The 26450-nt window shown below is 37.7% G+C and overlaps 1 protein-coding gene across 5 annotated transcripts in view; it reads right to left on the bottom strand.

Annotated features, from left to right (window-relative positions):
• MAST2 (microtubule associated serine/threonine kinase 2) overlaps positions 1-26450 on the bottom strand; it is a gene marked incomplete at its 5' end in the record, with an annotated part of 204551 nt that overhangs the window by 112968 nt on the left and 65133 nt on the right. For all 5 annotated transcript variants that reach the window (XM_079698503.1, XM_079698500.1, XM_079698504.1 and 2 more), the window contains one exon: positions 4500-4531. In XM_079698503.1, coding sequence (XP_079554629.1) covers positions 4500-4531 — 32 coding nt within the window. The remainder of the gene's footprint in view (positions 1-4499; positions 4532-26450) is intronic.

Genomic DNA, 26450 nt, shown 5'->3' with positions numbered 1-26450 from the left:
CTTAAATGGTGATTATACAGTATGTGAATCATATTTCAATAAAATAAACTGCCCTTCCCCCAAAACTCTCTGACAGATCACATCATTTCTCTGCTTAAAACTACCCACTGACTTTCTGTCCCAATTAGTACAAAATGCAAAGTCCTTTCTGTGGCCCACAAGGCATTACAAAATCCAGCTCCTGCCTCATGTTCTCCTACACCCTCCCACCCCAACACCATTGTTCACTTAGCAATAGCCACTCCAGCCTCCTTTCTACATGCCAAGCATGTTCCCACCTCAGGACCTTGGCACATGCTGTATCCCTACCTGGGATGCTCTTGCCCAGTATATACATCAACATCACTCATTCCAGACTCCTATTCTCTACTCAAACATCATCTTAATGAAAAAATTCCTAGAAAACATGATTTAAAATTTCAACCCCTGGGCTTCCCTGGTGGCACAGTGGTTAAGAATCCGCCTGCCAATGCAGGGGACACGGGTTCGAGCCCTGGTCCAGGAAGATCTCACATGCAGCGGAGCAACTAAGCCCATGCACCACAACTACTGAGCCTGCACTCTAGAGCCTGCGAGCCACAACTACTGAGCCCGCGTGCCACAACTACTGAGCCCGCGTGCCACAACTACTGAGCCCGCGTGCCACAACTACTGAGCCCGCGTGCCTAGAGCCCGTGCTCCGCCACAAGAGAAGCCACTGCAATGAGAAGCCCGCGCATCGCAATGAAGAGTAGCCCCCGCTCGCCGCAACTATAGAAAGCCCACAATCAGCAACAAAAATAAATTAATCAACGCAGCCCAAAATAAATAAATTAATTAGTTAAAAACAAAAAATTTCAACCCCTGCCCCACAAAAACACATACCCTCATATCTCTTTATCTGGTTTTATTTTTCTTCATAGCACTCAATACCATGACATATCATACATGCTTTTGTCTGTCCGTCTCTCTGTCTGATAAAACCTACGGTATCTCCAGTATTTAGAACAGTGCCTGCACATAACAAGAACTGAATAAATACAGTATGATAGATGCATGGATGGATGGATGAATTTGAACAAATGAATGAATAAATGGAAGCAAAAAGACAAACAGAAATGTAGTAACTTGTTTTATGAAAAAATATGTAGTAAATGGTAGGGCAGAGACTCAACCTAGGTCTGCCTGACTCTCAAGCCCAGGCTCTTTACTTCTATGCTATGATTCCATTTACTAATTTGGAGACATTGGAGGAATTACTTGTTGGGTGGAAGTGCATTTTGTATAATGAAAAGATATCACATACATCTCGAAATCCATTTTTTAGTTCCTGTCCATTTTCATGGAACTACCAAATTACATGGAAAAGCATAACAATTGACAGCCTCCAAAATGACTGAACTTCATTTATTTTATATTGCTCAGCTATTTTAACATTAGGCTAATTAAATGAATCTGACTCCCTCTCTAAAGACAAGAACACCAAACCAGCTGCAAACTCCAAATCTCTCTGCACCCATAATGTATACTAGTGAGAACATGCCAAAGGAAATGGGCCTTTATACCTGGTGGGCATACAGTAGGTTCTGCTCTTGCAAGAGCCATTCTGGGGCAGAAGCAAACAGGGATCTAAGTACAATACCCCTCTCTTTCTGACCAAGACTCAGGGGACAATTATAATAACTTTTAACTTTCCAGACTAGGCTACAAGGACAAGAAATAATGGGCTAAGTGGTAAGTCACTCGTTTTATTAACATCAGTTTCTCCACACTTACTACAAATGTTTAAGTATTGATTAAACTTATTCAAAACACCTTACACTTTGTGGTTCTTAATTTCCTGTCTTCTCTACTTCAGATGCTAAGCCATGTCTACCTCCTACTGCATACTCCCTACGAAGACTTGCCCAGCTCTCCGAAGAAGAGGTACCATGGAGTTTCAATTATTTGGGGAGATGACTAAGCACAGAGATCAGGTAAGCCCAGGTAAGCCAGCCCCCTCATTTTACAAGTGAGGCATTTCAAGCCCAGAAATGATAGTTCCTGTTGAAACCACATATAACTTGTTAGTGGCAAAGCCTAGGTTAGTATCCATGTTTCCAAGATTCCTTCCAGAATAAAACTCTTTCTACTCTAATACTAAAGATAAAAAATATATACTTTTCTGGTTTACTTAACTTCTAAGTTTTCAAAATAGAGGAATGTGTCTAATTGAATCTTATAACCTCAGAACTTAGATCAGTGCCCAACACACAGTAGGTATTAGTATGTATTTACTGAATGATCAATTGTTTAAATGGGAGTTACTTTATTAAAAAGTATTTCTGGCGAATTCCCTGGAGGTCCAGTGGTTAAGGACTGGGTGCTTTCACTGCTGGGGCCGGGGTTCAATCCCTGGTCGGGGAAATAAGATCCCGCAAGCCACGCAGTGCAGCCAAAAAAAAAAAGTACTTCTGATCTTTATTAATTAAATATTTAAAGGCAGTTAGAATACGCCTAACTTTAACTACAATAAATAACCAAGAAATTCCTCTAGTTTAAAACTAAATTGATCCTGGGACTTCCCTGGAGGTCCAGTAGTTAAGAATCCGCCTTCCAATGTAGGAGACACGCAGGATCGATCCCTGGCTGGGGAACTAAGACCCCACATGCCGCGAGGAAACTAAGCCCGCACGCTCTAGAGCCCGTGCCACAACTAAGACCCGACGCAGCCAAATAAATAAAGATTAAGAGTTAAAAAAAAAAATTCAATCAATAATAAAAAAAAACTAAATTGATCCAAAAATTCCTCCAGTTTCAAATAAAAATCATTTTCATAGGATATCCTTCCTTCTCAGCAAACTCTATTCATTAGAGGCACACATTCCTGGAAGAAGCTACCTGCCTCAGGCCTTAATTCATTTCACCTAAACTTAAGCAAAGGCAAATCTCAGAGAACTTCCAAATAAAGGGAACCAAAAGAAAAAAAAACTGACAGAAATAATAGGAAAGTGACCAAGTACAAATATTTGCTGAATGTGATGCTGAAAAGCCACTCTCCTTCAGTTATGTATACCTACTCAGTGTATCATTCCATTAAGAGTCCTGGTAGCGCCCTTGCCCAATTTTTAGAAGACTCAGGACGCTTGAGAACCTAGAATTGAGATCCACTGCTAGAAATGAATTTAAAGACAGAAATGTGACTCTTAAATAATGAAATATATCCAAATTTAACCTAATATATTTACAAGAATTCTAAAACTAACACACCTTAGACTAAAACTAAAAAATGAAGCACTATCACATATATTAAGTGATCTTTCTAATACCTATACATATATAAAAAAAAAGAAACAGGTAACACGGTTTATCATTTTATAGATAAGGCAACTGAGGAGATGAAGCAATTCCTCTACATTACAAAGCTAATTAAGTGGCATAGCCAAGACTGAACCCTAGGAGTTTGCTGACTCACAGCTCCAGTCTCTTTATATCAAAGCACAGTGAGCTTTCATAAAGCAGCCAAAAGGATTTTACAAGAATCTCAGACGACAATTTAATCATTGGAGCATTTTTACAAAACAAAATCCCAGGATGACAGTAACAGAAACACCATGTGTTTCACACATTTTTAAATGCATATGATACATACATAAAGTATACTTAATAAATAAATAGGAATACTGTCGTGTCCTCTCTGTAGTCATGTCTCATACATGTCTGTGAGAGAGTTTTCAAAGCCATCATTTTAACACAGCCCTATTTCTTTCGTGTTTCCCAAATCTGGCTCCTTAGCAAAATCACAATGACTGTGCTCGCAGGTGCAAAAGTACAGGCTCCCAGGCCCTGACATGGAGATTTTAGTTTAAACAAGCTCAGAATCTGCATTTTAACTGCTTCTATTATTTAAATGTTTGTTTTTAATCTGAAAAATAAGCATTCTAGATGATTCTGATTAGCCAAATATGCAGTACTACCCCAACAGAAGTCTTAGAGAAAAAGCAAGCCAAGAAAACCTATGAAACTGAAATCCAGAGACAAAGATTATTAACGAATTGCCCCAGCCCTGAAGCCAGAAGAGAACAAAAAGGTAAACGACAGCCTTATTCCAACCGTGAACCCAAACGTAGCTTTTTTTGCCCCAACTTGTTGACCTCTCCCTAGTACCATGCTATGGGACAGATGTAGATGCTAAGAGTTTCAATTTTAACATTCTAAAAAAGCTTGACTCTACTAAAACTCGGTAAAGCCCAAAACACAAGCATAAGACTGTGATGGGTATTTAAGTGGCAGCTTTCCCCCAGACCCTAGGCAAAAATTGACGCAGAGAAGAGGATCTGGGGTGGGGAGTGATGAGGGAGAGTGGAGGAGCTGACCTAGTGAGAGAAGTTGGCTGGCCCACTGGTTTCACTGGCCCAAACAGGAGTCCACAGAAAAAAACACTCATGAATGAGAGTCCTCTGAGTGATACTGAGAACAGTCCCCAGGAGGGATTCCTAAGCAGGATATAATAATCATAATCATAATCATCATCTACTTACAAGCTGCCTCTTCTTGGAATGCTCAACTCCTTCTGAAAAGCAAAACACAAACATAAGTTAGAGAGAAATAAGGACCCATCTGAGTCCTACAGGTCTGTACTAAATGTCCTAGAAGATTTATAGCATCATATTAATATTGGCAAAAACTCAATATTTCTAAATAATAACCTTTTTCTTTGTCTCTCAAATTTTAGTGAAATAATAAGCAGTCTGGTTAACTATCTATCATCTATCTCCTCATTCTTCCTTCCCAAAAGGAATGTCTCATGGAATACTTGGAGCACTTTCACCACTAGATGGAACCAACTGGCCAATGAAGATTCCAGGTATTCACTGGGCCAGCCATCAATGGCTGATGCATTGTAAAGGACTCATATCATTAGAGTCAGTGATATGAAAGGAATGAAATGGAATATTTTCTTTAATTATAAAATATTTTTGACAAATAAATAAGTACAGAAAATAATATCACAAAGAGATGACTATACACACCACTGGCATGAGAGATAACCCTTGCAATAGCAGATGGGCCCCTGTGACTTGCTTTCTAAATTTATCAAGTCCCACCTCCCACTAGTCTCCACTTAACAACTATTCTTAATTTTTTGCTTATCTTTTCCATAAGTGTCTTTATTTTTTATTACATATATCCATAAATTATTAGTATTGTTTTACACATTTTTAAATTATATACTTAAAACACTGTATGTATTCATCTGCTGACATCAATCTACATTATAATTAGGAGATTCACCCATGTGAATATATTTCACTTTAGTTCATATATCTATAGTACAGTAGTCCAGTCTATAGATTTTTATAGTATTTATTTATCCATTCTCCAGTAAGTGGAAATTTAATTTTCTTTCCATGTTTTTCTTCTCCATCAAAACAATGCTCCTATAAACATGCTGTACTTGCTTCCTCATGCACATGTATAAAAAGTTTCTTGGAAGTATACACTTAGATGTGGCATGAACTGAGTCAGAAACTGCATCAGAAATTGCTCCCAAAATGACTGTACCTATTTACCTTTCCCCTCCAACACTTCCTAAGAGTTCTCCTTTCCAGACCTGTCTCTCAAACTCCTGACACTTAATAATCAATTGCCTTCTCAACATCTCAAATCCAAAGTGTCCAAAACTGAATGTGTTCTCTCCACCAAAACGGACTCCAACCATAGCCTTTCCCCATCTCAGATGACGGTAATTCTATTCTTCCTGTTGTTCAGACCAAAACCCTGGACAGGGCCTCCCTGGTGGCGCAGTGGTTGAGAGTCCGCCTGCCGATGCAGGGGATACGGGTTCGTGCCCCGGTCTGGGAGGATCCCATATACCGCGGAGCGGCTGGGCCCGTGAGCCATGGCTGCTGAGCCTGTGCATCCGGAGCCTGTGCTCCGCAACGGGAGAGGCCACAACAGTGAGAGGCCCGCGTACCACAAAAAAAAAAAAAAAAAAAAAAAAAAAAAAAAAAAAAACAAAACCCTGGACATCTGGACTCGTTTTTAACACACCCCACATCCCATCCAACAGGAATTCTTAATGGCTTTAAATTTAAAATACAGCCAGAATACAACCATTTTTCACTATCTCCAAAGACTTACATGCTTACAATCTCTTAACCAAAAACCTTGGATTTAGTCATGTTTTAGAAATCAGAATTGGGGGTGGGTAATTAAAGTAGTAGCATATACACACACACACACACACACACACATATACATATACATATAATACCCTCAACAAAGACTAGGTCACCAACAAAATACATCAAAAACATTAAGATTTCTCCAGTAAAGTGTATGACAGCCACAATAAATGTGATAAAAACTCTAAAGAGTCTCAGTTCAGTTTTGTCACCAGAAGAGTTCAGATTAGGTCAGGTTTTACTGCTAAATGAGTTACAGAACCTCTTGGGTTTTGCTATTACGATCTAAGCCACCATGGTCTCTCCCCAGCCTCACAACTGTCTCCAACTGGTATCCCATTCCTGCTTCTATCCTTAACCCACATGGTCTATTCTTAACAGAGTGATCCTTTTAAAGGTCAGTAAGATCACAACACTCCTACTCAAAATCCTGGAATGGCTCCCCATGTCATTCAAGAATAAAAGTCAAGACCTAGATGGGTGACCCACCACCCTTCCCCAGTATCTCTCTGACCTCCTCTATCCCGTGCACACTTGCACATTTTGATTCGGCCACACTGGACTTTACTGTTTGTCAAACACATTTGGTATTCTTCTGCCTTAAAGCCTTGTGCTAATCTGTGCACTCTGCCTAGAATGCTCCTCTTCCCAAAATATTTCCTTGGCTAACCCCTACAGCTTTCAAATCTCTTGGCTCAATTTTCACCTGAGTTCTTAATGAAGCCTACTACCCTGATAGCTCTATATAACATTACAATGTATTTTCCACCCCATCACACTCTTACTCCACTCTGCTTTTATAACCAATACACTTTCAATACACTTACCACTTCTAACGTACTACGTAATTTACTTGTTTATAATGTTTATTGTTCATTTTCTGTCTTTCCCCACTAAAATCTAAGCTCCATGAGTGCTGGGATCTTAGTCTGTTTTATTTAGTAATGTACCTCAACCACTTAGAACAGTGACTGGCAAGTAGTAGGTGCTCAAAAATTTGTTGAACAAATGATTTCACATACTCGCCAATACCTGGCATTTGTTAGACTGTTTAATTTTTGTCAATCTAATGGCTGTGATCATATCACAGTATGGGTTTAATTGTCATTTCTCATAATTACTAGTGAAGCTAAACAGTGTTTTATATGTTTATTGGCCATTAGGGTTTCCTCAACTGTGAATTGCCTATTTACAATCGTCCCTCAGTATCAGTGGGGGATTCGTTTCAGAACTCCTGGCAGATACTAATACCTGCAGATGTTCAAGTCCCTTAGATAAAAAAGCACCATACAGTACAGTTGGCCCTCCATATCTGCAGCTGGGGAGCCCGCCAAGACGCAGGGTCAAGTGTATATCCCTGGCCTATTTTTCTATTAGGTTTTCTATCTTTTTTCTTATTGAGTTATAGGCATTTACCTAATATATTCTGGATACTAATTATTTGTGGATTATATTCACTGAAAATGTTCTCTCAGTCTTTTTACTTTTTTTTAATGGAGTCACCAAAGAATTTAATTTTATATCATCAAATCTATTATTCTCCTTTATATTATCTATTTTTACATATAAGAAATACATCCCTAAGATGCCACGCTCCCAATTCAGAGAACCCAGCTTCGATCCCTGGTAGGGGAACTAGATCCCACACACATGCCGCAACTAAGAGCTCGCATGCCTCAACTAAGACCCAGAGCAGCTTAAATAAATAAATAAATATTAAGAAATACATCCCTGACACACAGAGACATGAATACATTTATTTATATTTTCTTCTAAAAGATTATAGGTTTACTTTTCACACTAAGTTTGTGAATATACCTGGAACTTATTTTTGCATATGGTGGGAGATAGGAATCCCATTATATTTTTTTCTATAGGAGTGATCAATTATCCCAAGCCATTTATTAAATGATATGCAATGTCAGTTCTGTCATATATTAAGTTTCCATGTACACATGGGTGTCTTTCTTGACTATATTCTATTCCACTGTGCTGTCAGCCCCTGTGCCTATACCACGCTGTTTAATTGGTATAGCTTGACAATAAATCTTGATATTTGTAAGGCAAGTCCACTCACATTGTTATTAGTCCTCAAAATTATGGGAGTTATTCTTGGGACTCTGCTTCCGTAGTTGTGGTGCACAGGCTTCAGTAGTTGTGACTCATGGGCTCTAGAGCACAGGCTCAGTAGTTGTGGCGCACAGGCTTAGTTGTTCTGCGGTATGTGGGATCTTCCCAGACCAGGGCTCGAACCCGTGTCCCCCGCAGTGGCAGGCGGATTCTTAACCACTGCACCACCAGGGAAGCCTGGGAGTGTGGATTCTTACCAACTGGACCACCAGGGAAGTCCCTGTTGTTTTGTGGTTGTTGTTATTTTGTTTCTGGTTTTTTTTTAATGCATCTCAAAGTAGACTGTGGACATCAGTACACATTTCAGTATGTATATCATTAAGTAGAATTCAGTATTTGTTTACAACTTTTTCATGTTGGGTTTTTTTTTTAAGGTAAACTTATAAACGCTGAACTGCACAAACCTTAGGTGTACCAATGAATAAGTATGATAAATGTATATGCTCAGATAACTTAAATCCCTATCAAAATACAGAATACTTCCATCAATTCAAAAAGTTTCATCATGTCCTTTCTTGGTAAATCCCCAACAAACCACTATTCCCTCGCCCCAAACAAACACTATTCCCATATTTTCACCATAGATTTTTTTTCACCAGAGCTTCATATCAATGGAATTATACTAGTATGAACCTCTTTATATAACCCCTTCTTTCACTCAGTATAGTGTTTCAGAAATTCATCCATGTAGTTGTATATAACAGTAGCAATATCCAATCATATTAATATACCACAGTTTATTTATCCTTTCTCCTACTAATGGACATTTGAGTTATATCCAGTTTTGAGCTATTAGCATTCCTGTACAAGTCCTTTTAATAGGCCTATGTCTCATTTGTCTTGAGTAAATAAGAGTGTAATTGCTGGGTTATAGGATAGATGTATGTTTAGTTTTATAAGAAACTACCAGATCTTTTTCTAAAGTGATTATACCATGTTACACTTCCATTAACAATGTATGAGAGTTTCAATTGCTCCACATTCTAGCTAATATAGGTTACCCTCGTTAATAATATAAGAATTGCTCTACATTCATGCCAAGATATGATATCAGCATTTTAAATTTCAGCCATTCTTGTGAGTGTGTAGCGGTATCTCACTGTGGATTTGCATTTTCCTGATGAATAATGATGTTGAGCATCTTGTCATGTGCTTATTAGCCATCAGTACATATTCTTGTATGAATTACCTTAAAATATTTTGCCCTTTTTATAACTGGACTATTTATCTTTTTATTATTGAGTTGTAAGCGTTCTTCATATATTCTAGATGCAAGTCCTTTATTAGATATTTTTATGAGTATTTTCTCCCAGCCTGTGGCTTGCCTAGTGAAGTTATAAGTGGTGTCTTCTTTTTTTTTTTTTTTTTTTTGCCATGCCACACTGTTTGTGGGATCTTGGTTCCCCGACCAGGGAACAAACCCATGCCCCCTGCAGTGGAAGCGTGGAGTCCTAACCACTGGATCACAAGGGAATCCCCATAAGTGGCGTCTTTTTTTTTTTGAAAAAGATAGATTTTTCTTGTCCTCATGGAGCTTACAGTCTAACGGGAAGAAAGACAATAACTGAGTCATCACACACATAACTAAAGTAGTTACAAGTTGGGATCAGTGCTCAAGCAGAGAATAACAGGGGCAAGAGAAGTTGACTTCATTTTTATCAAAATGACACACGCATCTGGTTAAAAAAAAACCACACAAACGCTACAGAACAACTTCGAATAAAACAAACAGAATCCTTCCATCCTCTCTCCTCAACCTTCAGTTCTACGAGGCTACTTTTAACCTTTCTCTTTTAATTCTTCTGCTGATTGGCCTCTATTTCTCTAGATAATATGCTTCTGTCCTCTTTTCTTTTTTTTTTAAATTTTAGAATTTTATTTATTTTTTTATACAGCAGGTTCTTATTAGTTATCCATTTTTATACATATTAGTGTATATATGTCAATCCCAATCTCCCAATTCATCACACCACCACCATCCCCCGCCATAAGTGGCATCTTTTTTTTTTTTTTTTTTTTTGCAGTATGCGGGCCTCTCACTGTTGTGGCCTTTCCCATTGCGGAGCACAGGCTCTGGATGCGCAGGCTCATCGGCCATGGCTCACGGGCCTAGCCACTCCACGGCATGTGGGATCTTCCCGGACCGGGGCACGAACCTGTGTCCCCTGCATCAGCAGGCAGACTCTCAACCACTGCGCCACCAGGGAAGCCCATAAGTGGCATCTTTTGATGAACAAAAGTTTTTACTTTAATGAAGGTCAATTTGCCAGTATTTTTTTAATGGTTAATGCTTTTAGTATCTTGTCTAAGAAAACTTTGCCCATGCCAAGGACACAAAAATATTTTCCTATATTTTATTTCCATATGCTTTATGGTTTTAGCCTTTATATTTAGGTCCACATATGTTTATGATCCACCTCTGAATTAATTTTGGGGTAATATGTGAGATGGGGTTAAGGCTCATTTTTTTCCATATGCTATCCACTTATTCCAGCACCATGTATTAAAAACACTATTTTTCTCAACAGATTGCTTCGCCACCTTTGTTGAAAATCAAATTGTAATAGAATGGGCTATTTCTGGCTCTCTACTGCACTCTACTGATCTATTTTTCTAGCCTATGCCAGCACCACACTTTCTTGATCATGTAGCTTTATATCAAGTATTGAAGTCAGATCATGGGGTGCTTTAACTCTGTTCTTTTTCAATATTGCTTTGGATATTCTAGATTCTTTGCATTTTGATATGAATTTTAGAAACAGATTATTCACTTTTACCCAAAAAAGGCCTGCTGGGATTACAGACCAATTTGGAAAGCAGTGACAGCCTAATATTGAGTCTTTATATCCATGAACACAGTATTTCTCCACTAACTTAGACCTGCTTTAATTACTCTAAGCAATGTTTTATAGTTTTCATCAAAAAGATCTTCTACTTCTATTGCTAAGTTTATCTCTAAGAAGATTTTTTAAATTGAAATATAGTTGTTATATAATATTATATAAAGTTAAGATGATTTTTGAAGCTATTGCAAATAAAATCTTTATTTCACTTACCAATTGCTTGCTTCTGGTATGGGAAAGCAATCAATTTTTTACATATTAACTGTATATATTACAACTTAAATTCATTATTATAGTTGTAATGACTGTTTTGTACATTCCCTAGGATTTTTCTATATAAACAATCATGTTCTTTATAAATAGTTTTACTTTTTTCCACTTTCTAGGATTGTCTGTGGTACACATCCTTGCCTTCCTTCTCATTTGATTGTAGAGGGAAAGAGTTCAACATTTTACTACTAAATATGATGTTAGCTGTAGATTTTTCATAGGTCACTTTGATCAAATTGATAAAGTTCCTTTCTATTCCTAATTTGTTTAGAGTTTTTATCAGTAATGAGTATTGATTTTGCCAAGTACTTTCTCTGCATATGCTGAAATAATCATATGGTTTTTCTCCTCTATTGTGTTAATGTGGTGAATTACAGTGATTGATTTTCTAGTATTAGACTAATCTCGCATTTCTGGGTTAAACCCAACTTTGTCAAATACCCCATTAGATTATCTTTGCTAATATTTTATTAATGATTTTTACACCTATGTTCAGAAGAGATAATGGTCTCCAGTTTTGTTTTGTTTTTTTTGCAGTACGCGGGCCTCTCACTGTTGTGGCCTCTCCTGCTGCGGAGCACAGGCTCCGGACGCGCAGGCCCAGCAGCCATGGCTCATGGGCCTAGCCGCTCCATGGCATGTGGGATCTTCCCAGACTGGGGCATGAACCCGCGTCCCGTGTATCGGCAGGCGGACTCTCAACCACTGTGCCACCAGGGAAGCCCTCCAGTTTTCTTTTATTATAATGCCTTTGTCAGATTCTGGTATAACAATTATGCCAGCCTCCTAAAACTGGCTGTGAAGTGTTCCTGCCTCCTCTATTTTCTGAAAGAGTTTGTGTAAGATTGGTGTTATTTCACTAATAAAACCATCTGGGGTCTGGAGGCTCTTATTTAGGATTTTTTGCCTATATGTTAGTAAATAAGATTGGCCTATGTACTTTTTCTTCTCAGATTGTCCTTGTCAGTTTTGGCTTCATGGTTATACTATCCTCATAAAATGTGCTAGGAAAGTGTGTCCTCTTTTTCTATTTTCTGAAACAACCTATGTAAAACAGGGACTATCATTCTTTGAACCTACATGACAGTTCTGGCTTCTTGAATAGTTTAAACAGGTAACATGACGTGGATTTATATTTGGGGGCAATAACAATAAACAAAAATTCTATAAAATGCATCTCTGAATCCTCTTTAAACAAGGAAACGCATCCATGGAAATCCATCCCTTCTGCATTCCTTACCCACTTCTTGCACCTACACAAAAGCCTACATTTGCAAGATGGATGCCCAGGGTTCCAGATCAGTACATTCTGTGCCAAGCTTTCCAGTACCATACAGACAGGCCTAAGGAAAGGAGAAGAAGAACTGGTCTCCAATCAGATAAAGGCAGTCCAAGGAACAATGATTTCCCAGTCCTCCCTTTCCCAGAGAATATTCATAGCAGGCTGAGGAAGAAAGCTGCATAATCAGGAAATTTGGCTGAGGTAAGAAGAGCATTCATTCAGGCAAATAACCATAAATTCTCTGACTCGTCACTTACTCTTAGAAAGTAGGATGGTAATATCTGACAATACATTACAACATCAGGTGAAGCCTGTCCCATCCAACTTTCTCTGACCTACTAGTTATCTCTGGACTCTCCGTATTCTTCATGATGTTCTGATTAGCATTCTGAACACATTCAAGTCTATCCCACCTTGAGATAAGAAAAAAATTTCCCTTAATTACTACATTCCCCTCTTCAACCACTGCCTTATCAATTCTTTTTTCCCTTCACAGTCACACTTCTTGAATGAGCTGTCTACATTCACTGTCTCCAATGTCTCACCTTCTATTTTCTTCAACACACTGCAGATATCCCGAGACCTTACCACCCCATTTAAGCCATTCTTGCCAGGTTACCAATGGTCTCTATGTAAAGAACCTTTGCTGCATTTTTAGTCTACCTTTTCTTTCTGGGGCTTGACTGCTCAGCAGCATCTGACAGTATCATTCATTCTTCTGTTTCGAATGACTTTTCTATCCACGAAATCACACTCCCCTGTTTTACCTCTTATCACTACTTAAACAACTTCCTTCATCTTAGATGCTCAAATGTTGATTGTCCTTAAAGCTCTCCCTGGAAACTCCTCTCTACACACATTTTACAGATGATGCCAATATTTGTATCTTCATCCCAGATCTCTCTCCACTATACAGTTGTATATAGTTTTATATACAACTACCTTATCCTTAATATGTCTGAAAACTCAACTTATCTTTCTATGCAAACTTGCTCCTTCTCTGTTTTCCATTTCAGTGATGGTACCACCAAACTCAGAGTCATTCTTGATTCTTCACTTTCTCTCACACTACACATCCAATTATTCATCAAGCCTTGCCAGTTTTACCTCCAAAATATCTACCTTTAGTCAATTTCGCTTTACTTCCACTGCTATGTCTCCTAGTCCAAGCCAGCATCATCCTGTAACATTCTCCTAACCGACCTCATTTTAGTTTTGTTCCCCTTGATTCTTAATGTTATATCAATGTAAATATCATGTAATAAGTATCTATTTTCTAGGTGGTAATATATGAGTTTAACAAAACAAATAATGCAGTCAAAAAGATCTTTTTAAAATGCAGAACTGACTGGGTGATTCTCTTCTTAAAAACCCTTAATAACCCGTAATGGATAAAGTCTAAAATCCTTCCTGTAGCCTATAGGGCACTGCCTAGCTGCTACTGCCTTCCTCTCTAGCATCATTTGCACAATTCTCCAGGCTTGCTGGAGTTTTGATCTTTTAGACACACCATACTCTCTCTCTCACCCTCAGGGTTTCACAGCTATTATTCTCTCTGCCTTTTCCTTTGCTCTTTTTATACATTCTTGGACCTTAGCTTAAACCTCATTTCCTCTGAGATTTCCCTATACACAGTTTCCCCAGCCTACCTCTATTTAATTCCAACACTTTACTATAATTAGTTGCTTAATTGTCTGTTTTCTGAGACTGACAGTTAGCTGGAGGAGGAAAGATCATTCTTGCTCACAATGGCATTACTAGCACCCAGCACAATACCTGGCCTAGTAAGTACCAAATGAACGTTTGATGAATAAATCAGTGAATCAGTAACGTAAGTAAATGGTACTTACTATTATCACTATCATCATTATAAGGCTCACATAGGGTCCTGCTCATTTGAAGTTATATTGATGAAAACTGTCAATTGCAATTAGGTCAGCAAAAGAGGCTTTACTAGAGAAAGGATATACTCTGCTATCACTTATATTATTTACTGACAGTCTTCAGGATGGTAGCTATTACTCCACTGTTCGTTTTTGTTTTGTTTTGTTTTTTTAAAGCTTTCAGGAGAGGGAAACAAACAAACAAACAAAACAAAACAAAACCATTACCTACCAAGGAAATCCACTTTTATACCATTTACTAAGTGGTCTTAAAAGGACCATTATTCCTAAATACAAGCTTTTCCTGCGCTCTGGCAGCAAGCATTCTGCTGGGATGCACAAAAACCTCCCTTTCCTGTGTAGCAAATGTACCATTACAACTGCTCTGGGCATTATGGTGTTTTAGCTCCACTTATTTACACTTGAGTGTGAGTGTATCTTGAGGTCAGGAACCAAGGGGAAATCAATGTATATGTAACTATGGTGCGCCTATGAAACTCTAATGTATTTCACTCCTCTTGTTCCATTAAATTCAGACGTCCTCACCCTGAGAACAGGTTCCAATGACAAAATATTTACATTATACAATCATATTAAGAAACATGGAAAAGAGCACAAAATTTTAAGTTAAGAAAACTAGGTTCATGTTATGGCTCAATAACATATAACTTCTGTGGCCTGGGATTTCATCTACCTCTAAAGCTCAGATATAGTGCTTATAAAGGTCAAATAAAATAATGTATACAAAAGTATTTTATTCTATAAATTGTGACAGAGATGATATGTGTTGTTCTCATATGAGTTTGAAGAACAGTAAAAAGAGGCTGATGATCCTAACAGGATATTTCTACATGGCATAAAGAACTCAGGGCTCAGAGTCAAAAAAATATTTAAACACAGTTCTACTATTTACTTTGCTCATAAATCCTGGTCAGTCATTAAAAGCCTTTCTAAATCTCATTTTTCTTATCTGCACACCTGAGATAAAAATACCTATTTTGCCTATCTCAAAAAGTTATTCCAAGGCTACAATAAGAAAACACATTTAAAAGCTTAAGGTTTTCATAAAAAAGATGCTCCATATCATATGTCATCAGGGAAATGCAAATCAAAATAATAACGAGACAGTACTACACACCTATAAGAATGGACAAAATCTGGAACACTACAACACCAAATGCTGGTGAGGATATGGAGCAACAGGAACTCTTATTCACTGCTGGTGGGAATGCAAAATGGTACAGCCACTTTGGAAGACAGTTTGGCAACTCCTTACGAAACTAAACATACTCTTATTTTATGACCCAGCAATTGCACTAGGAGCTGAAAACTTATGTCCACACAAAAACCTGCACACAGATGTCTGTAGCAGCTTTATTTATAATTGCTAAAACTTGGAAACAATCAAGGTGTCCTTCAGTAGATAAACAGATAAACTGTGGTATATCTAGGCAATGGAATATTATTCAGCACTATAAAGAAATGAGCTATTGAGCCATGAAAAAGGCATGAAGGAAAATTAAATGCATATTACTAAATGAAAGAAACCAATCTGAAAAGACTACATACTGTATGATTACAACTATATGATGTTCTAGAAAAGGTAAAACCATGGACACAGTAAAATGATCAGTGGTTGCCAGGGGTGGGGGCACAGGGAGATGAACAGGCAGACCACAGAGGATTATTAGAGCAGTGAAAATACTGTGTACGATATTATAATTATGGATATGTCATTATACATTTGTCCCAACCCACAGAATATATAACACCAAGAGTGAATCCTAAAGTAAACTAAGGCCTTGGTGATTATGATGTGTCAATGTAGGTTCATCCTTGGTTAAAAAAAAAAAAGAAGTACCATTCTGGTGAATGATATTGATCATGGGGGAGGCTATGCATGTGCGGGGGCAAGGAGTATATGAGAAATATCTGACCTTCCTCTCAAATTTGCTGTAAACCTAAAATTGCTCTAAAAAAAATACGGTCTTTAACCCCCCCCCCCCAAAAGAAGCTTAGGACTTGACAGTTTGGATTATCATTAATAATAATAAGTTGCATTTTCCTAATCTGACCCACCTCCAACAAGGTTTAAATGCTAATGGATGAATTGCTGACTCTGCTCCCCAAACTCAAGGATATATTGTTTAGAGTCTCTAAAATTTTTATTACTGTGTTGGATCCCTCAAGTTGACATATTTTGACACTGTCTGCCGAAAATGATATATCTCTCTTTTCTTGAACTATATTCTGAAGCTGCAAAGAAAGCTGTACATACTAAATTCTAGAGAAACAACCACTCACTCCCTTTCACTTGTCCACAAAACAAACTTCTAAAGGTATTACATACAAAATAAGGTGATGCTCTTCATATGAGGAATCACTATCTATATGCATTACTCATTATTCACAATGACTAAACCCATAAAATATTTCCAAAGAAAAGACAAAGGCCAAGTGTCTAAAGGCAACAACCACTACCCCCACAAGCAAATATGCAAGCCAAGAGTCACAAGGCTTGTGTTTGTCCTTTATATCAATAGCCACCAGCATGGAGATGACTGTGGGTTAAAACTATCTCTGCCTGAGACAGCTCCCAAACTGAGTCTCCCTCACCACATTTTCTATTTGAATTCTCACTTATATTTATTTATTTATTAATTCATTCATTCATTCATTCCTCTTCCACTGAGTAGCTGCACTCTTCCCAGAAAAGGAAATTAACAACCTTTAAGAAACATAACTCAATCTTCCACTCCGCTGGAAGTGGATAGAGGGTTGGGTTTTGGAGACAACTTCTCAACTAACATATAAAAGCAAGGCAGGGGTTGGGAGGTGGGGGCATTCTCCACAACTGAAAGACTACATATCTCTTTATAGAACTTGTAATTAAACCCATATAGTGTGCCTAACATAAATAACACTGTTTGGGGTGAGAGCAGGAGTGGAGAACAACACTCTAGGAGCCACTCAGAATCCACTGCTGATGAAAATACCATCCTATACATCGGTGACCAACTGGATGAAAGAAGACAACAAATATTTTTTTACTCTTATTGAAATACACTATAAATACAGAAAAATGCACATAAGCATACAAATCAAATTTTCACAAACTGAACACACTAGTGTAACCAACAGCCAGATTTTTAAAAAATGAATTATTACCATCAATCCAGAAGCATCCTCATGTCCCTTCTTCCAGTCACTACCTACACTCCCCAGGAAAACCATCTTCTTGATTTCTAAACTTTATAGGTCAGTTTTGCCGTTTTGTCATTTTCTTTACACGGAATATAGAGTATATGCTCTTCTCTGTCTATCACTTGTGTTCAACATATGCCCAATTCGAGTTCCAGAAGGCAAAAAGTAAATGCAGATGTTAACAATATCTAAAGAGATAATGGCTAAGAAATTCCCAAAACTGATAATAGAAATGAATACACAACATATAGGAAGCATAAGGTACCCCAAGTAGGATTAATTTTTTAAAAATCTAGACCAGGTAAATGATAATAATATTTAAAAACACCAAGGACTTCCCTGGTGGCACAGTAGTTAAAAGAGTCCGCCTGCCAACAGGGGACACAGGTCCGAGCGCTGGTCTGGGAAGATCCCACATGCTATGGAGCAACTAAGTCCGTGCACCACAACTACTGAGCCTGCGTGCCACAGCTACTGAAGCCCGCGCACCTAGAGCCCATGCTCCACAACAAGAGAAGCCACCACAATGAGAAGCCTGCGCACCGCAACAAGGAGTAGCCCCTGCTTGCTGCAACTAGAGAAAGCCCACGTGCAGCACCCAAGACCCAATGCAGCCAAAATAAATTAATTATTTTTTTAAAAAAAGAAAGAAAAACACCAAAGACAAAAATAAATCTTAAGAGACAGAAAATAAGATCCATAATCTTCAATGGAATGACAATTAGAGTATCAATATATTTCTCAATAGCAATGATGGAGACCAAAAGATAGCTGAATAATATGTGCAAGTCTGAGAGAAAATGACTATCAACACAAAATTGTGTACCTATACAAACCATCTTTCAAGGTCGAAAGTATTTAAAACAGACATTTAAATAAATATAAGTATTTACTACTAACATAACTATACTAATGTCTAAATGACATACTTTAGGAAGAAGAAAAATGATCCCAGGAGGAAAGTCTAAGACCCAAAAATGAATATTGACCAAGAAAACTCGCAAAGATACATAAATCTCAGTTAAGTACTGACTGTATAAAATAACAACAGAAATATCCAACTTGTGGAATTTTTAAAAAAGGACTAAAATACTGGACAAAAATAGCATGTACATTTGGAGGGGGTGATGAGAAGGAAGGAGTCCTTGTGTTGTTCAGGAGGGGGTTAAAATCTGAATTTGTTCTAATTCACCAGTAGAGTTGGAAAAATCAAATAACACAAGCCAAAAAACTCTATCAATATTTTTAAATGGCAAAGAAGAGAAAAGGAGCTGTAAGGCATGGAAATGCAGGACATGTAATGTAAGAAATAATATGGCAGAAACAGTTCATAACAAATGTAAATAGACAAATTCACCAGTTTGCCCGGGGGGGTGGGGGGTGGGGGTAGTGGTAACTTACTGATTGCCATTTGCAACAGACACCCCAAAAGCAAAACTACATTGGAACGGTTGGGATAGTTGGTCTTAGAAAAACTAACAAAACAGATCTCAAATGATATAGAAAGGAAACACATCAAACTAGTAGACCAACTTATTTAAAAAAAAAAAGCAAAGAATCAAGGGAACAGAGATCTTCAAGACATTAGAAAAAGAAAAGGAGGAAAGCTAAGGAAGACAGAGGTCTTTAATTGAGACATATATATTGCAAACTCAAATACTTTCAGAGGCCAGTAAGGTAATATAATATATTTCATCAAATCTGAAAAAACTACTAATTTCAAGGGATGTCATTATTTTAGGTATCAGAAAAAAAAATTGTAAGCAAAACAAAATAACCACTGCCAGTTAAAGTATAACACACCATCAAAAGTAACATACTAGGGCTTCCCTGGTGGCGCAGTGGTTGAGAGTCCACCTGCCGATGCAGGGGACATGGGTTCGTGCCCCGGTCCGGGAGGATCCCACATGCCGCGGAGCAGCTGGGGCCGTGAGCCATGGCCGCTGAGCCTGCGCGTCCGGAGCCTGTGCTCCGCAACGGGAGAGGCCACAACAGTGAGAGACCCGCGTACCGCAAAAAAAAAAAGTAACATACTATAACTTCAGAGCTGTTAAAAAGTAAAAAGATGAGAGCCTTAGAAATGATAAAATACAGTAAATGTATGAAGCAACAAAATATAAAATGAGAAAGGATTGGTGAGGCCTGTATTGGTCAATTTTTCTTAAAATCTCCAAAAGTAGTTAAATAAAACACATCTACAGGAAGTGGTTCACAGTCCTCCAAATTGTGATCTTCGCACAGGCGAATACAAGAATTTAATTCAGAGATGATAAGGGGTTGTAATTTTAGAATATCATAAGATTTCTAGGTGAAACAACTCCACCTATAAAAATATGCACTGCTTAGGGAAAATATGCTGTTAAAAAAGAGCAAAGAGAACTCTAAAGATCTGAAGCTGCTTCGATTATCCTTTTCTGCAAAGATGTTGAAATTATCCATGATGACATTAGTTGCTACATGGGGATGATGACCAGAGGTTGATAGGTAAAGAAAGGAGAGAACAACATTCAAGAGTGGGAAACTTCTGGAGAAGATAAGTGAATATGGAAAAAATAATCCAAAAAAAAATGTGGTTTGGCTGTAACACAGGAGTACACTATAGAGCACAGAGGAAAAAAAGGAAGTATACAGATAAATCACTCAATTTTTAAAGCCATCTAAGTTACTGACATGAAGAAAATATTCATCAGCTTGGTGCTTTGTGACCACCTAGAGGGGTGGGATAGGGAGGGTGGGAGGGAGATGCAAGAGGGAGAGGATATGGGGATATATGTATACATATAGCTGATTCACTTTGTTATACAGCAGAAACTAACATTGTAAAGCAATTATACTCCAATAAAGATGTTTAAAAAAAAAGAGAGAAGAAGAAAATATTCAGTGGTACTAAGAATTGAAGAGTACAAATTGCAATTTTTCTTATTTTATCAAACTTCCCACAAAAAGAATAACGGGGACTTCCCTGGCGGTCCAATGGTTCAGATTCTGCCTTCCAACGCAGGAGGCACGGGTCCTATCTCTGGTCAGGGAACTAAGATCCCACATGCCTCGGGGTGTGGCTAAAAATTAAAAAACAAAAACAAACAAACAAACAAAAATGAAATTTAGAGCATCAGGAGGAAATCATTAGGTTACATGCTTATTCATATGTCGTTATCTTTTTTAAAATGAAATAACTTTCAAAAAGAATGTTTGAAATCTAGCTGGTTCTTGAAGTTTGTTTTTAATAAATATTATACACACATTCCTTTTTGTTTTTTTTAATTTTCTGTTTTATTTATTTATTTTTGCATTTTGGCCGCGACGTGCAGCATGCGTGATCTAGTTCCCTGACCCTGCATTGGGAGCACAGAGTCTTAACCAACGGACCACTAGGGAAGTCCCCAAGATTTTGTTTTTAAGGACTAAAATCTAAACTGAATTGCAACTTGTACGGTGATCGTAATTTATTAGGATAGTCATAATTTTCAAAATTAAAAAAAAAATCCCAAGAATGCTTTGTCAACAGTACTTCCCAGTATGCACTGTGCTGTCATATGTTCTCCAAAATAATAATTAAGTACCCCTGAATGATGGCACTTTTAAGCACTTTCACTTTTCAACATAAAAGGCAGAAAAGCGGAGAAGAAACATTGCACAGTTTTTGCTTGAAGGCAATCATTTTATCAGCAGAGCATATTCTGAGTTCAGAATCTGGGCTCTCTATACAATGAAAACCAATTACTTTGTCTGCCTTATAGGCAAATACTTCTTAATGTAGAAATGATGGTGCTAAGAGAGTTGATAATAAGAGTTTGTTTATGGTGGTCAGGTGACCCTTCAAAGTTAAAATAATCTCCCATAAAGTTGACTGGGAAATAGGGCAAATATAAAAGCACCTTCTTCCATTCACAAAGGACTGCAGTCTCAAATATCTCACACTGCAGATGCTCCAAAAGTAGCAGTAGGATGAGAGCCAATTTTTACCATATGGAAGACCCAAACCTCAACTGCTCTTCGAGTAAAATGCTGTCGTCAATCCCTCCACAGGATGGAGACTCCTCCAGTTTTAAGGAAACATGCTCACAGAATCTCCCAGAGGTCTAAAAGGACCCAGGGATGCTGTAGTGTGTGAATGTGCAGGCTGAAACCACTACAGATCTTTTTCTAATAAGTAGGAAGCCAGTTTGAAAAAGATGCCAATATACAGCAGAGAAGCTGAGCAAAAGACTCTAGATTATCCAACTCTGAAACCCATCCAACCTATGGATACACCTGAAAATGCAGAAAACACCTATTTGTCATCAACATCATAATGATTGACTGAGATAATGCATAGTCTAACAATATAGGAAACAAAACAGGCACACAATGGATGCACTATTTACTATACTGATACCTCCCAGGAAACCAAGCAAAGAAAGCTGGGTGATCAAAGTAGGGTGTATCTCGGCTGATTTTCTGGAAAACTTTTAGGAAGTCTAACTTATTCACCAAAAAGCTATTAGTAAGGCCCAGATATTCATTTGGATTTTCATCTTCTAATCTGAGGTAACCCGGTAGATTATCTGTACCACTGAGTACACTTTAGCTTTTGTGTTTATGTACACAAATCTAAAACCAACTTTCAAAGTTTTACATTAACAATTTACCTGTTTAAAACAAATAATCTAAACTTCTGCTTTTCAAGCATTACTTCTATTTCAGCATGTTCCAATGCAGCCTTCTGGAGAATAAACTTGAAAGTAAAAAAAAAAAAAAAAAATGGGGTGTAAAAAAGAGGCTGTATGAAAACACTTTCCAGTGCTATGTAATCTGGCAATTTGGAACTCCTGCTAGATAGAAACAAAGACTTGAAAGGAAGGGCATCAGTAAACAGGGCAGTAGATACTAGAGACTGACTCAGTCACTAGGGAGAAAATATTTAATTGATTTAGCACAAAACAGGCACAATAACTAAAAATATTTCCCATTCAACAAACAGAATTCCCCTTCTGAATCCTGGAAACTAAGGAGAAATAAAGAGATAAATAGGCAATGCAATTAAATGTGCTTACAGAGCCGGCCATTTTCTATTAACAGCTACTTGAACACACAACACTATTTATCAGAGGTCTTCTGAGTACTTTATAACAATTTCACAAAATACTCCCAGGAAATCAAATGACAAATCTCATGGAACCAATTGTACTAACAGGAGAAATTAAAATAAGGCTTTGACTTTGAAAGCCCAGTCATCCTGAACAACTGCTGAAGATGCAGTGGGTGCTCCCAGTAGGCTCTGAATGTTTTCAATGCCATTAACTAGAAGCACAAATAAGAAGAGCTACAAATATCATTTGTTTAAATTTTACCAATCCTATACATTTTCTTTCTGAGCACTTTAAAGAAACCAAAACAATGTAATTCAGGATGATTAAAAAGACCCTAGGTGCTTGGTCAGAAAGTGCTTTACAAATGTCAAACAAACAAAATAAAAACAAGAGAAATAGCTATATTTCATGACAAGAACTTCACAGGTTGACTGATTAGCTCAGCGTTTTATACCGAAATCTGTACTATGTCAATCCTTTAAAACGTTCGATGATGAACCAAATGAAGCTGGTTTGTTCTTTATTAATAAGACTAAGTCAGGATGATCTACTTCACAAAGCATAAAAAAATTAATTATCAAATTTAAAAGAGTTGTAGTATGTACTCTTTTAGTGCTAAAGGTACTCATTAAAACTCAGCTGAAGGTTGTCTACCAGTCTATTTCCCCCTCATTGTTATATTTTACTTACCTCTTCATGTACCAAATTATCCAAGACTTAAGGAGGAGAAGGCTTCCAAAACAGGTGTCAGATACATGGCCATCACATATGGCTATCTTGTATGTATGTATGCAAAGTGATAATTTAGAAAAGTTCATAAAACTATCTGTGGGGTCACACATATATGTGAATTAATTAAGGGAGGGATGGGTTGGGAGACAGGCACAGTGGTCAGGAACAGGATATGTTTACTGTAAACAGTCTGTCAGCAATAATGTCTGGTGTCCAAAATTAGGTGTGCATCCTGCACAGGTCTGATTTAATTGCTCCACTCAATATAATATAAGTAAACCCAAGCAGCACTTTTTTTCTATCAAAGTAGAAAGGTCTTAGATGATTTCTCTAATTATAACTATACATAATATAGAGGAACTTAGTACCATTCTACCCGGCCTCAAATGAATTTAATAAAATGTAAGCTATCTGTTTAGTACATTTTCAATAGGCAGCAAGAGGAAGGAGATCAGTAAAAAGGCTTTCTGCTACTCACCTGTAACCCTCTCCTTTGTAGAATACTGGAATCATCCATAATAGACAGCAGACCAAAAAAAGCCACTCTCCAGTTAGTCAACCACTAGTGCCTACTTGCTTATCGCTGGGTAAAGAGGCAAACAATCAAGCCCGCTCTCCATGCTGTGCCCACTGCTCCACTAAACCAGCTCTCTCTCAGTCCAGAGTGAGTACACAATCACTGCCTCACACCAGAGCCACGTCTTTCTTCACAGCAGTCCAGATAGATCTCATCTGAATCACCATCAAAAAAGGGCGAAATTTTTCATATTTGTTTTTCTCTTGCATACATACCCCTTTGGTTGAAAATATCTGAAGTACCAAGAAAAGGACAAAGATCCCAGAAAAAAATTCCAATCTTTAACATCCTGACTTCACTGCTTATTAAAAAGGTTTGGCAAACAAAACAAGAGAGTCTCCACCTACAGCTACTAAGCTTATAAAATCCATGTCACGTTTTCCTTTCCAAAAACAAAACCACGTCACATACATTTTTTTCAAAGATAATTCTTCAGAAATACAAAGAAAAAGACAGTATTCTGGCACCATATTTTAAGCTTAGGCTGATATAAAACCAGTTATTGTTTTGACTAAGTCGGCAAAATTCCTTTCATCCTTTGTATAGACAAAGCAAATGTCAGATTCTTTCAATACTGTGACAGGCTCTTTTGTTTCTTTATCTCTAGATACGCTGGTCTTCACTTCTTGGACAGTCACGAAAGCCTCTTTCTTCAGGAGCTTAGGTCATTGCTAAGGTCGGTTTCCCTGCTCTTTTATGTCCTGGAGGGGGCTTGTACACGTGTGGTAAGTTCTGAGCATGGACGAATTCATTCATCTATTCATTGCTGATACTACTGTCACAGGAAAGGCTCCCCATTCCATCAGACTTCTAAAAGGGCACAGCATGAAAAAGTCTAGTTTTACCCAGACTCAGAATCGTTTATCTCAGAATCGTTTCTTTGGTCACTGGTTGTCATTTTCAAAGCAAGACTTCAGCCAAGTTTACAGATGTTTCTAGACTCTTAATTTATATATTTATAACATATACATATATATATATATAGAGAGAGAGAGAGTGAAAGGTTAGCTCTCAGGATGTGATTTTGTCACTTAAACATCCCATAAGCAATGTTTCAAACTTTCCAATTTTATAGTAATTGCCAGAATCCTAGTAAACACAGGGGAAAGAAAACTAAGGCAAGTTAGTGTTTTTTCTAGTAAGTCACAAAAGAACTGTTAGCAAAGGCAGCACTATATTCTTAGGAAGAGGGTTAAATACATTATCTACCAATTCACAATCACTGTTCTTCAAACTATAAGACATGCACAAATTATTCACTCTCCAAAGAATTTCAGAAGATATTAATCCAAATTTCCTAATCTGACAAATAAAGTTATGTATAAAGCACCCTTAATCAGGCTGTTATACTCTCTAAGGAGTAAATATAGCAATAACTATAGGACAGATTCAGTCTGCACCTAACAAGGAGAAAAGGCTGCCCCTCCTATAATTATGGCAGCTGCACCAAACAGTCTGGGGCTTGAAGGAAGGTCTATTTACAAAATCTTTTTCTGGTCTTCTTACAAGTGGCTCTAGTCACAAGAGCTAGCCACACTGCTGAAAACTGCACACAAAGCAGGATCCATCTCTCTTTCATTCAGCAAAAACCTTCTAATCTTTAGCACAACCAGTGTGGTCTTTCATTGTGAGAGCTAATAAATCCACATCTCCATGGACTCCTTCCATCTGCTGCTTTAAACAACTAATGGATGGATTATGTCTATGGGGAAAACAAACACAAGACCTGAACAGACAGCTGATTTGCATAGGGTGTGTTATCTACTGTATGAGTATCTGCAAAGTCACAGGATTTTAAAGCTACAGAACCTCTATCAAAATAGATTTTATTAACTAAAACACATACATCAGCAGAGAGGAAGTAGGAGTGAGCCTCTAATCTATCTACCCCTGTAGAAATAGAAATGGTGTATTCTGATAAACTGTTCAGGCCAGACAATCAAAATTCAAACTCTTCATTCATTTACTAATTCAGGAATCATTTATTATGCCAAGCATTGAGATGGGCAGTAGGGAAAGATTACCAAGATTAACATTACCCATAAACTAATAATTCCATTCTAGAAGAGCTCAAGTCCAATAGGGAAGCCAAATAAACAAGTAATTATGATACAACGTGGGAATTATGACAAAGAGGACTCGATTCATTACATTGGGAAATCTACAAAAAAGGCTTCCAGTGCCAAGTGCCATCTGGTCACTGAAACAAACCTTATCGGATTATCAGACCTTGGCCGTTACCGAAAGTATGCATAGCTTAAAAATCTTTAACCAGTCCTCACTAACCAAAAAATTAAGTAACAAACTCCTT

The sequence above is a fragment of the Hyperoodon ampullatus genome (genome assembly GCF_949752795.1).
Source record: "Hyperoodon ampullatus genome assembly, chromosome: 2".
NCBI classification, from domain to species: Eukaryota; Metazoa; Chordata; class Mammalia; order Artiodactyla; family Ziphiidae; genus Hyperoodon; species Hyperoodon ampullatus.
This window is presented reverse-complemented; position numbering and strand designations above follow the sequence as displayed.